This window comes from Neovison vison, chromosome 8 (genome assembly GCF_020171115.1).
Source record: "Neovison vison isolate M4711 chromosome 8, ASM_NN_V1, whole genome shotgun sequence".
Lineage (NCBI taxonomy): Eukaryota > Metazoa > Chordata > Mammalia > Carnivora > Mustelidae > Neogale > Neogale vison.
In genome coordinates this window covers 14,696,918-14,710,059 of record NC_058098.1, presented here as the reverse complement: position 1 = coordinate 14,710,059, position 13,142 = coordinate 14,696,918, and the positions used below count along the sequence as shown (strand labels likewise).

Here is a 13,142-nt window from a genome sequence, read left to right as displayed (position 1 = left end):
CCCCGCCCCTTCACCCTCAGGCACCACAATAATTCTGACCTTGGTACATTTCATGGCATCACTGCTTTCTTAAAACTTTTTTTAATAGGCTATTAGTTGTTTTACTCTCTTTTCCTCAACTTTATTTCTTTCCATCCACCTGTCTTCTAGGTCACTTACTCTCTTTTCTGCCTCAATCATGCTAGCCCATTAGAGCACCCAGTTTAGTCTGTGGCTCTGTTACAGCACTTTAAAATTTGGCCTGATTAGGGGCCATTTGTGCACTACTAGATTCTCTGGTGAGACGCCAACTTTAAAATAAGGAACCAGACAAGGAGAGATGTCATTGCTTTTATTTTCAACATAATTTCAGAGGCTCTAGATATAAAAAGGTGAGGAAACTAAGTCACAAAATTGGAATAAGGCAGAGTCAAACTTTTCCATCGTTTTCAGATGATAAGATTATATATACAATCAAAGTAACCCCAGTAAATAGTGTTAAATTTCATAAGTCAATTTGGGAAAGCAGTTGGATAGAAGATAAAATTGATAGTTTTTATTATCCTACTCATAATTAATTACATCAATGATAATATTTTCCACTTACTATTCATTCTTGAGGTTCCAGGCACTTCAGTCCACAATGTGAACAGCACTTCTGTGACACTGGGCAATCATAATCCTGAAGACACTTGGGTCTATCAATCTTGGAACACACTATGGGCTTGTGCGGGCAGAAACCTGGTTTGACTTTATGGGATAAAATAAGACATTTGAACTTGAAATACTTGATCATAGTTTGGGGAAACTTGGAAAACTCTAAACAGGGGTTTCTTCTGACTAAACCTCTTACCCTTCCCCCCAGAGTAAAAATAGAGTGCAGAGGGTAAAAGTATCAACTTCCAGTGGCTAATAATTTGAGGTGTATGAAAAAGGCTTGCCATCTCTGACATAGACAATCTGATAGGATTCCTGCTGCCCCCCAGAGAAGTAATGGATTTGGGTTATCTAATCCCAAATTACCAGAGGTAGAAGGAGTATTAGAGAGCACCCAGAACTTCTTTGTTTTATATGTTGCAGAACTTGAGGTTAGTGTAGGGGCAAGTGAGTAGTGTATGGCCATAGAGAAAACAAGTGGAAGTGTTGAAGTCAGTTGAAAGGCCTTGGTTTCCTTTCACTATACCATGCTGTATGCAGCACCAAACACTAAGAATCCCTCAGACAAGACCATACTATATCAATATTATGTAAGGAAATGAACACTAGTCTCAGAGGCTACAGAGTTCACTTCTGTCCCAATAGCAGTTTGCTACCCATCTTTTCCCTAGCATATCTTACAAGATGTGAATATGCACTTCATGTGAAGTTCTGTGTAGACAAAGGATTTATTAGGAATGTACCTAATGGTTATCTTTTTTTTTTTTGTATGAGTAAGTGGATATTGTCACCTGTCAATCAGTGAAGAATGAGACTCAGAATAAATAAGTTCTCATGGGGAAAAAATAGGGAGTGATACTATGTATGGTTGGCTTTGAAGACTAGCATAATAGTTTCCTGAAATTAGGATGACAACATGAGAGCAGTGATAGGGCATTAAAGAAAGAAAAATTCCCTAGCGATATCTAAGTTCAACCAAAGGGGCATCCTTATTCAATGGAACAACAAAGCATCCTTAGCATATGCCCTAGAGATGTTGGGAGGTATATCCCTAGTTCTCACCTGTCCAGGCCTTGGTACAAACAAAGCCACACATGGATTCACAACATTTGGTAGTTTTGGGGCAATCGAAGTCACTCTTACATGAAGCTGGACACTCCATACGGTCCTTGAAAGGGAAGAGTGGGCACTGTCCATTCTTGGCTAAAACAAGAGTAGATGTGAGTTCTCTCAAACCCCACCCCTTCTCACACCCTTCAAACACCTTTCCCTCCCTTTAAAATTAGTATCTCTTTCCGTGACTTGGAAACTACTGTGACTACCTCTGGTAGGCTATGGCAGAATGGAATGCCTCAGCATCTCATGGATTGTAGGAGAAACAGAGTTAGGCTTGCTCTTTGAAGCTCCAGGTGAGAAAAGAGCTCCCTGGATTGGTGCGGTAGCTGAAGACATAGTAAGTCATGTTCAGATTATGGATCTATTTTTAAGGTAGATCTAAAATGATTTCCTAACTCCATCAGTGTGGACTGAGAATGTTGTTGCTGATTCATCAAGGATGATTTAGAAGTTCATTTCAACCAAGAGAGGGAGAGCTGTGGACAAAGCAAGTTTGAGATAGGTGAGCACCTCTGTTTTAGACAAGTGAAGTGTGAGGTGTTTGTGAGATTGAGATGAAGGAGTAGAGTATGCAGTTGGAGTTTGGGAGTCAAATTCAGAATGGAGCTACAAATGTGGGTCACTAGGACATAGATGGTGTTAAAATCAATTTTTTCACATTTTGTGCATGTTTCCTCTTGTCATTATCTGATTACAAATTCTATGAGGACAGGAAGGTTTTTTCCTTATTTTATTCCTTCTCTCCTCCTTCTTCTCTCTTCTCCTTCTTCCTCAAGTTGGATTCTGACAGAGTGTGGTGAATTTTACTCCCAGAGCTATGGTTAGGTTCTTTCTTTTTTCTTTTAAGATTATTTATTTATTTATTTGACAGAAAGAGATCACAAGTAGGTAGAGAGGCAGGCAGAGAGAGAGAGAGAGAGGAAGAAGCAGGCTCCCCACCCAGCAGAGAGCCCGATGTGGGACTCAATCCCAGGACCCCGAGATCATGACCCAAGCCAAAAGCAGAGGCTTAACCTACTGAGCCACCCAGGCACCCCTAGGTTCTTTCTTAACCCAAACATAAATTTCCCCCAATCCCACCCAAGTTCATTTCCCTGGTTTCTTCTTCCTACTGCTTCTGAGAGTGAGCCAAGGTCTAATGCATAGTGCCATGATTTCTTAAAGCCTTCCACAGTGGGTCAGACCACAATAATGTCTTTGCCATTCAGGCTCACTGGAATTACAGAATTAAAATTCCAGTTCTAGTCCTGACCCACTGTGAATCCTTGAGTAACTAACTCTATCTATTTGATTCTGTTTCCTGTCTGTATAATGGAAGAGATGATACACTATTCAGCCTGCTTCTTAGAATTTCACATCAAAGTTGTAAGGCTGCCTTGTAAGTCACACAGTGCTGCATTTGAACATCAATGGTCACCACCTAAGGTGCTACCATTAAGCAAGCCCAACTACTTAACAACCCCTATGTCAAATCCTTGTGTCCCGATCACACATAATCCACCAAAAACTCAAAGATGTTTTTCTGTTATTTCAGTGTTACAGAGGAGAGAACTGAAACTCAGAGAGGTGAAGAAAATTGCAATAAATGGGAAAAGGAGGATTTTTATCTGGGTTATCTGGCACCTACCTCTGTAAGATACTATCTCCCAATATTATTGGTGCTTGTCATTATAGTAGGAATTAATCCACAGCCCTCACCTTTACTTCATCCTATTCTTCAGTTACTCTGTACTCTACTCCAACTTCATGTGATTCCAGACCTGACCTGTTTATGCTTCATTCTTGGGTGAGGCCTCAGGTACTACTCAATAGATAAGTGCACTATGTCATTTTTCTGACACAACAACTCTATTAGGTAAATACTATTACTATCCCTCTTTTATAGACAAGAATACTGAAGCTAAGGGAAACAGGCAACTGACCTATGACCACCCACTCAGGGAATGATAGAGTAGACTTGAACCAAGGCAGTTTAACCTTAAAGCCTGAGCATATACTAATCCCTCGGATTGCCAGGGATATAAATCTTACCAGGTGGTGAGCAAGCCATTTTGCAGGCTGTGATGCTGAGGAAGTTGTTGGCATTCCCAAAGCAGCCTCCATAGATAAATGGTTCACAGGACTGAAGGTTAAAGTCAAAATACCAGCGAAAGACACTAATGTCACACTCTCCTTCTTCTGGAGGTAGCATGCAGGGTTCTGAAGGTGGGATGCAGAGAGGGAAGAACTTAAAGGGTAGGAAAAAAGAGAAGGGGTCAGGCTCTCAGCTTTTATGCAGTTCTTAGTATGACCATACAAGTCATAGAGAGAGCCACTGTAAATAAAAGCTCTAGCCTAGCTCTCCTATAAATATAAAACTGATCTTTGTTCTCTAAGGCCCTGAGCTCTGGGAGGACAAGATTTGTTCAGTGACTATATCCAAAGTGCCTAAGGCATTATTGTGGTCTGACCCATTCATTTATATATATAACAGAATTTCCTATTATGAGATACTCTTTACTTTGAGCCACCAGAAAACCTCTTTGAAAGCCAAAGAGTCGGAAACCAAGCCCAGCATCAAAGCTGACTGAGGTTTATATTTACCACGTGCCAACAATAGTCTCTTGACACTTAGTGAGCATGCAACAAGTATTAATTGTGTGTGAGTGTTTGAGTGTTGGATCAAAGAAGACTGTCATCAATATTTTCCAGTTGACATCCCTCATGCCTGGACTCATTGTTTGTACTTGAGTGTTGGGAATCTGATTCAAGAACAAGAAAAGCATGAACCCTGACTTCTTGTCCTACCATCCAAGGGAATCATTCGACAAGCTCTGGATGGAGCAGGAAGTAGGACAACTCAAAAGATACCTGTGCCCTCAGCTTGGGGGCTATTACCTTGGAATGGATCCATGCACTTTTTCCCACAGGCAAATGAACAACACTTCATTTGTTTTAGGCAATCCCAATCAGTTGTGCAGACGTCTGGAACATAAGTCTCACAGATGACCCTATCTCGGGAGCACACTCCTGCTTTCTCTACAAGAAAGCAACATCCAAATTCAAATTCACATCTTTTGAGAGTTTCAGTTCTCCTCCCATAGCAAAGGTGAATAGTGACATTCTATCAGCCGTCTCTTCTACCTTCCATCCTCAGTAGCTCTGCTTAAATTTAGGAGCTGGGTCTTCCTCCCACCACTCATAGTTCATTTTGATTGATCTGAATCAGGAATCTGTGCTTAGGTCAACTGAAGGGGAAGCATCTCAGATTTCATGGCAGGGAACTAGATAGGAACCAAGAGCCTTTCCTTAAGTCTAGGAGCTCCTCTCTCCTCTTGAAACTTAATATGTTAATGCCCAATTCCTTTGCCTCCAGAGTCTTAGTTGATAGGGGAAATTAATTAGTAAGAAGGGGTAGGAATACCATGGAAATAGGAGTATAGGAGTCCTGATTCCTGACTTGGGTCTCTGACTCCTTGTGAAATCAAGACCAACCTGGGGGCACCTGGGTGGCTCAGTGGGTTAAAGTCTCTGCCTTCAGCTTGGGTCATGATCCCAGGGTCTTGGGATGGAACCCCACATCAGGCTCTCTGCTCAGCAGGGAGACTGCTTCCTACACTCTCTCTGCCTGCCTCTCTGCCTACTTGTGATCTCTGTCAAATAAATAAATAAAATCTTAAAAAAAAAAAAAGACCAACCTGAGTTCCACTATATACCTTCTCAGTTACCCTTAAAGGGAACAGAAATGGGCAATGGGAGGAGCAGTGTATCACACCTGGTTTGGAGCCTGACTCCAACACGACTAGGTAAGTAATCTTGGGGGAAAAAAAGTTTTCCTCCTGAGTCCAACATTTCCCATCTATAAAATGAGAATTACAATCTCTACCTTACAACCTGCTTCTAAGAATTAAGGGGGATGATGCTTACAATGCATTCATCACAGTGCCTGGCACATGGGAAGAGCTTGGCAGATATGGGTTTTCTTCCCCCTTTTCTCAGCTTACTAATTGCTGAGCTTGTGGGAAGTAGAGTTCTAAAGTTGCCTCCCCAAGTTGTCTGTCCTCTGGTTATGAATCACACTTGAATTTAGGTGGGCTACGAGGGATTTCATAGATGGAATTAGAGTCCCAAGTTAATTGACCTTAAAATATAGAAATTATCTGACTGAGCCACATCTAAGTTGTTGAGACCTTAAAAAGAAGAGTTTTCCCCCTGACTAATAGAGAAGAGGTAAGATAAATTCCACGTGTGAGAGGAACCCAACATGTTATTAGGAGCTTTGAGGACAGAAGGAACTTAGTGTCCTGGACTGAAGGTGACCTCTGGAAGCAACCTCAGTGGTACAAGTGCAAGGAAATGATTCTGCCACAGCCAGTGAGTGTCAGTGAGAATCCTGGGTCCCAGATGAGAACTCACTTTTCGATGCAACCCTGGATGCTGCCTGCTGAGAACCTGAGCAGGAAATCCTTCGAAACCACACCAGACTTCTGACCAGAGAAGCATGATCCTTTTGGAGACTACTGAGTCTTGGAATTATAAGGGTTCAGAATTGGAAACACCATATTGATCATCAGTATCACCCTCCTAATTTCCAGGTTTAAAAAAAAATGAAGTCAGATGGGGAAAATAGAGTGAATGAGGAGTGAGTCTAGGAGCTCTAATCCATAATTCACTCCAGAAGTCCTGAACAGTGGCCATTGAGACTTTTTGTACTTTCCGGCTTTATTTCTTATTCTTCATAACATGCTTCATACACTCTCCAAGGATGTCTAAGGCTAAGAAGAGTTATGGTTCCTAATTTTGAATGTACATTGAAAACACCTGTGCATCTTTTAGAAACTACAGACCATGGCCTAAAACAGAATCTCTAGAAAGTGAAGCCTAGGGACTTAATTTTTTTTCTCTCTTTAAAATTTAAATTCAATTCACCAATGTATCATACATCACTTTAAAGTGCCTCCAGTGGAACATAGGGAGATGGAGAGGAGAAGGGAGTTGGGGAAAATTGGAGAGAGAGATGAACCAGGAGAGACTGTGAACTCTGAAAAGCAATCTGAGAGTTTTGGAGGGGCTGGAGGGTGGGAGGTTGGGTGAGCCTGGTGATGGGTATTAAGGAGGGCACGTATTACATGGAGCACTGGGTGTGGTGTATAAACAATGAATTCTGGAACACTGAAAACAAATTTAAAAAATAAAAAAATTTTAAAAAGTCATAAAAGGAAAAATAAAGTGCCTCCACTGACACCAAAGCAGGCAGTTGGGCACCATGATGTACGCTGCTTAGAAATTATTGTTTTAGGTTTGGGCACAGAGAGTGTAAAGCAAATCAAATAGGGACACCTCCAAAGAGGTAAAAAGGCATAGAAATCTTGGGATTATAAAGACAAATGTCCCCTCACTAGTGTAGACTCTAGTCAGTCCTCCCTTCGGCTTCTGAAGCATGTGAACCTTTTTTTGGTTTAGCCATTGTATTCCTTGCCTACTGTCCTCTTCAGCTGTCATTTGGAATCCTCCTCCCTCCCAGTCAGCCCTCCTCAACTACTAGCTTTGTCTCCATGGCTTCCTCCCTGAATGCACATACCTTGGGCATTCCTCTACAGCTACTGGGGATGCTCCCTAAAGTTCATATCTCAGCTTTCTGTTGTCATTACCTGACACACACTTCCTGCATCCATCCCACCAAGCTAACTGTGGTTACCATGCCTCCCTCCAGAACTTTTCTCACTTCCAAGCTGAAGGCACATATCCAACCACATGGGAACATATATCTGGGAATCTCAAGAGACCTCTATGCCCACATGTATAAATCAGACTTATAATCTCCTATGCTTTAGCAGTGACTCCTTGTCTCTGCTCCTGTCTTTATATTTGGCATCAACAGACCCCCAGATTCTCATGAGAACCCTGAGATTCACTCCTCCCTCTCTTTCACCCTAGCATCCTGTCAGTCATGTCCTTGAGTCAGTTCTACCTCCTCATTTCTCTCCAAGCCCTATGGCTTTCCCTCTTTGCCACCATTTCCAGGTCAGCTCCTGACATCATCCCATCTCTCTCCTTCACTTGTGCAACCACCTCCTCACTGACTTCTGCCCTTGGGCTCCTGCCTAGTGATGACTCACCTTTAAAAAATTAAACTTGGAAAATACACATATCAGGTAAAGCTAGGGAAATAATTTGGAGTGAACAGTGAGGGAAGAATTTGAAGTTTCTAGGGTGAGTGAGTTGGGCTAGTTCTCTAAAGCCACAGAGGAAGTGACCTCATACAACACAAGTCTTTGTCTCCTTTCTGACCCTCAGTCCCAGGAAGGCCTCCTAAGGAGGGGTGGCTGCAGCTTCTCAGAACTCACCTTTGACTTTCTTGATTGGTGATGAAGTGGTCTCCTCCGAAGACAGAGAGAGAAGCAGGAGTGCTACATTCATCCAGAAGAAGGTAGAACTGTGGAGGGGAAGGTGCTTGTGTGGGATGAGAAGAGGCATGGGGATTAGGCACAAGCGAGACAGAGACACAGACCAGGTGCTGAGAACTGTGACAATGGCCCACCACTTCTCTCAGTTCACATATGAGGAAACCAAGATGCACAGTGCATAAGGGGTTTGTCTGAGGTCACGTGGAGAGTAGGGTAGGACTCTCAGTCCCCTTGCAGTGGCCCCACACTCTGCTACAGGACTCCACAGTGTCCCAGCAGGACATTCGCCCAGTCTTGCTCCTACATGAGAGGTCACATATAGATGATCACAGGGATTTGTCTGGAATAGTTGCAAGGCTGGTTTGCCCACTGTCATTCCCAAGGCAACCCCAGACATGAGTGAACACCTTTTTCTTGCTCCACTGATGACAAGAAACTGATGGTATGAGATTTTTAGGAGGGCCTGGGCATGTCCCACAGAATCTTAGAGCCCCAGGCGCAAAAAAATCCCGGATAAACCTCGGGTTAACAAAAGGATTCCTCATATTCCTTCTGGTGTTATTCAAGCCTAGCTTCTGATACTCCCAGAGCCCCCCATAAATGAATGACCCTTCCCTACTCATTCGACCCCCATTTACACATGTCTCTTCCTGGTCCTTATGTACTTTTTAATTTTGTTATGTGAAGAACTAACAATGCCTGCTGTGTTACATCTCTCAGACTAAATGCATTTTGAAAACAACAAGAGAGGGATGGAGCAGAAAGGAAGGGAGACAGAAAGAGAGACAGAGAACATCATTATGTCCAGGAATGTACCTGTTATTGGTGGAGCTTCTGACACTGGGAAAGGGGTAGAGCCTTTTCCAGATCTCCTGAAACCATGCATATGTGGCTGCCTAAGAGTAAAGACTTGTGAAAAAAAATTTTTTTAAATTAACTTATTTTTTTCAGCATAACAGTATTCATTGTTTTTGCACCACACCCAGTGCTCCATGCAATCCCTGCCCTCTCTAATACCCACCACCTGGTTTCCCCAACCTCCCATCCCCTGCCCCCTTCAAAACCCTCAGACTGTTTTTCAGAGTCCATAGTCTTTCATGGTTCACCTCCCCTTCCAATTTCCCTCAACTCCCTTCTCCTCTCCATCTCCCCTTAAGACTTGTGAAAATTTATTCATTTTTGTCTCCAGAATTCTAATCCTGTACCCTCCCCAAATTTTACAACAGTGTCTGGACTGTTCAGTAATGACAATTATGACCCCCAAACTACTGAGTGACACTGATTCGTGGTACTGGCTTGGCAACTTATCACTGTAGCTGTAACCTGGATCCTCAGTTTCCTCATCTGGAAAATGGAAACCATACAATGTACTGGACAGCTTTGTTGTCACTGTGAGGATTAGATGAGATCGGGTGAAGATTATTCATGAAGTGGCATGGAATGGTCAAAAACAGTGCTTGGAGTTGGACCTGAGTTCACATCGTAGATTCCCCACTTACCAGCTAGTGGTCTTGGCTCTGCCACTGAACCTCACTGAGCCAAAGTCTTCCTTCCTTCTTCTTTCCTTCCTTCCTTCTTCCCTTCCTTTCTTCCTTCCTTCTTACCTACCTACCTTCTTCTTTCTTTCAATATTTGAGTTTTAACTAGTCTTTAAACTCAATGTGGAGCTTGAACTCACAAGCACAAAATCAAGAGAGCCATGCTCTTCCAGTTGAGCCAGCCAGGCATCCCACACCTCAGTTTTCCTTAAGGAAATAGTAACACACCTACTTCATAGACATGGGAATTAATAGAACTATTGTGGAAAGCACAGTGACTACCTAATTAGTGCTTAATATATTTTAGTCAATAGACAAGTGATTTACTGAATACCAAAAAAAAACCTATCTATTATCTTTTTTTTTTTAGAGATTTTATTTATTTATCAGAGAGAGAGAGAGAGAGAGAGAGAGAGAGAGCACAGGCAGACAGAATGGCAGGCAGAGGCAGAGGGAGAAGCAGGCTCCCTGCTGAGCAAGGAGCCCGATGTGGGACTCGATCCCAGGATGCGGGATCATGACCTGAGCCGAAGGCAGCTGCTTAACCAACTGAGCCACCCAGGCGTCCCTCTATTATCTTTGTAATTCCTGAATTTCCTGTAAAAAAAACAAAAACTGTGTGTTTCATTATTCTGTTCCCCCAAAAGATTAGCCAAGGCCTTATGGTGTCTTACATTTTTATATCAGATCTCTGTTTTGGTTTGAAGTTTGGATTTTATTTTATTTGGATTGCCAAATATAATACAGGATATTCAATTAGTATTTTTAAAAAATAAATAGACTTCGATCTAGAGAAGTTTTAAGTATACAGAAAATTTGAGCGGAAAGTACGGAGAGTTTTCATATGCCCCTTGCCATCCAGTTTCCCTATTACTAACATCTTGCATTAATATGGTACAACAGTTACAATTGATGAACTGACACTGATACATTATTTTTTTATTTTAATTTTAATTTTTTTTGTTGTGTTGTTAGTCACCATAAAATACATCATTAGTTTTTGATGCAGTATTCCAAGATTCATTGTTTAGGTACAACACCATGTAATACGTGCCCTCCTTAATACCCACCACCAAGCTCACCCATCCCCCCACTCTCTCTCCTCTAAAACCCTCAGATTGTTTCTCAGAGTCCTCAGTTAGTATTTTTAGTAGGAGTATATCCCATGAAATATAAAGACCATAGGTACACTAAAAATGTTTCAGTGTTTATCAGACATTCAAATTTAGTTGGTCATCTTATATTTTTATTTCCTGAACCCAGCAACATTAAAACAGAGTGAATTCATTCTGGAGGGGGATTTGTTTGGGCAAGTGACTACAAAACATGGGTCCTGTGGGAAACAGGCAAATGGGTGTGGGGGACTGGTTCAGTGGCTCTGGGGTCTGAGACAGACTTGGAAGGCAGAGGCAAGGGTCTTGTAGGAACAACAATGAGCCAGGAAAGAAGAGACTGTCTGAAGCCCAAGTTCCACCATTAATTCACCATGTCACTTTGGGCTACTCCTTTCTCAGTTTAGCCATTTGAAAAATGAGAAGATCAACTCAATCAGTCCTGTCTGTACTGCATGCTGACATACCCATACCACAGAGGGCACAGGAAGATCTCCTAGAGGGTACACAGGCACAGACAGAGTTGAGGTCATAATGTCCTGGTTCTTAAATTCCACATTTACTTTTTCCTGAAGTTGGTCTGCCTGAAAAAGAGCCTGCAGTCTGCCTTTCTCCCTTTTTATTTATCTTTCTACTTATCTTTTGGAAAGTCCTCAGCTGCTTCCAAAAAAGGTAGAGATGGAAGCATATTCCTTACCTTTCTCTTACATGTGTCCAAAATATAAAAACTGAGTTCCAAGCAAAGGAACAATTTGAAAATGCATTTTCCTGAGGATGCTTCCCCAAGAGCAAAGCAAAAAATAGGTGGGTAGGAAACACTAACGGGTCAGTACCTTGTTTTATTCAGGTAACAAAATCACAGTACATTGCTATGCCTTTAGCTCCTCTCCTAGAGTTAGAAATTCCTAGAGCGATGGTACCTATCCACAGGATGTGTATGAAAATATTCATTTCAAATGAAAAATGAAGTCAGTCTTTTTGTAGGAGAAAATGGTATGATTTGGCTAGTTGAGGACTGACTTTGTCAATTAGTTGATTCATTTAACATTTTCCATAAATATAGTGAGATAATCTGTGGCATCAAAAAAAGTGAATGTATTTAAAGCATGCAATAAGATACTTTATAAAATATATACTATCACAGGTTTATCAAAGTTAATAGTAGTCAAACTTTCCAATATTTATAAAGTGTATCAGATCAAATAAATTGTCTAAATAAAAGAATACTGGGTATAACTAAAACCATTATTGATCATTTGGTAAATACTGGTAAAGACTTTTTGGAAAACTTTCCAGAAATTAAGAAAACCACTTCTGATTTTTAAAAAAAGATTTTATTTGCTTATTTGACAGGCAAAGATCACAAGTAGGCAGCAAGGCAGGCGGGGTGGGGGGCAACACGTTCCCCACTGAGCAGAGAGTCCAATGAGAGGCTTGATTTAGGACCCCAGGATTGTGACCTGAGCCAAAGGCAGAGGCTTAACCCACTGAGCCACCCAGGCGCCCCAACCACTTCTGATTTTTGATTAGTATCCTAATTACTAGGAAACAAATTCTTTTCAAGTATAAGGTTTCCAATTCTTAATTCTCAAAAATTGAAAGGGGGGCTAATCAATTAGTTTATTAATATTTAACTTAGATCATTAAAAATATTTTTTTATTATAGGGTATTATGTGATTTGGGGCACTGTACTAGAAGTTCAAAGAACCAAGTGACCTACAAATAACAAAACTCCTTTTGTAAAGAAGATGTGGTAATGTATACAATGGAATACTATGCAGCCATCAAAAGAAATGGAATGAAATCTTGCCATTTGTGACAATGCGGATGGAACTAGAGGGTACCATGCTTAGTGAATTAAGTCAATCAGAAAAAGACAACTATAATATGCTCTCCCTGATATGAGGAAGTGGAGATGCAACATGGGGCATTTAGGGGGTAGGAAAAGAATAAATGAAACAAGATGGGATCAGGAGGAAGACAAACCGTAAGAGACTCTTAATCTCACAAAACAAACTGAGGGTTGCTGGGGGGGGGGAGGGAGAGGGTGGTGGGGTTATGGACATTGGGGAGGGTATGTGCTATGATGAGTGCTGTAAAGTATGTAAACCTGGAGATTCACAGACCTGTATCCCTGGGGCTAATAATACATTATATGTTTATTAAAAAATAAAAAAATTATTAAAAAAATAAAAAACAGAAAACAAAAACAAAAAACAAACAACCCCCCCAAACTCCTTTTGGTACCCAGCACTTACTCATCACTAAGAGACACATTACTTATATGATCAATAATTTCCCATTCCGTGGGTTGCCTCTTTGTTTTGTTGACTGTTTCCTTTGCTGTGCAGAA

General features: G+C 41.4%; 1 protein-coding gene across 1 annotated transcript; it reads right to left on the bottom strand.

The window, feature by feature from the left end:
* Positions 1–589: 589 nt before the first annotated feature.
* WFDC8 (WAP four-disulfide core domain 8) lies at positions 590–8,208 on the bottom strand. Its single transcript, XM_044262589.1, has 5 exons — positions 8,079–8,208; positions 4,630–4,770; positions 3,784–3,951; positions 1,699–1,839; positions 590–729 (listed from the first exon to the last, which is right to left on the bottom strand). Exons 1-5 carry the CDS (start codon positions 8,206–8,208, stop codon positions 590–592), a joined length of 720 nt encoding a protein of 239 aa, XP_044118524.1.
* Between the last annotated feature and the right edge of the window lie 4,934 nt (positions 8,209–13,142).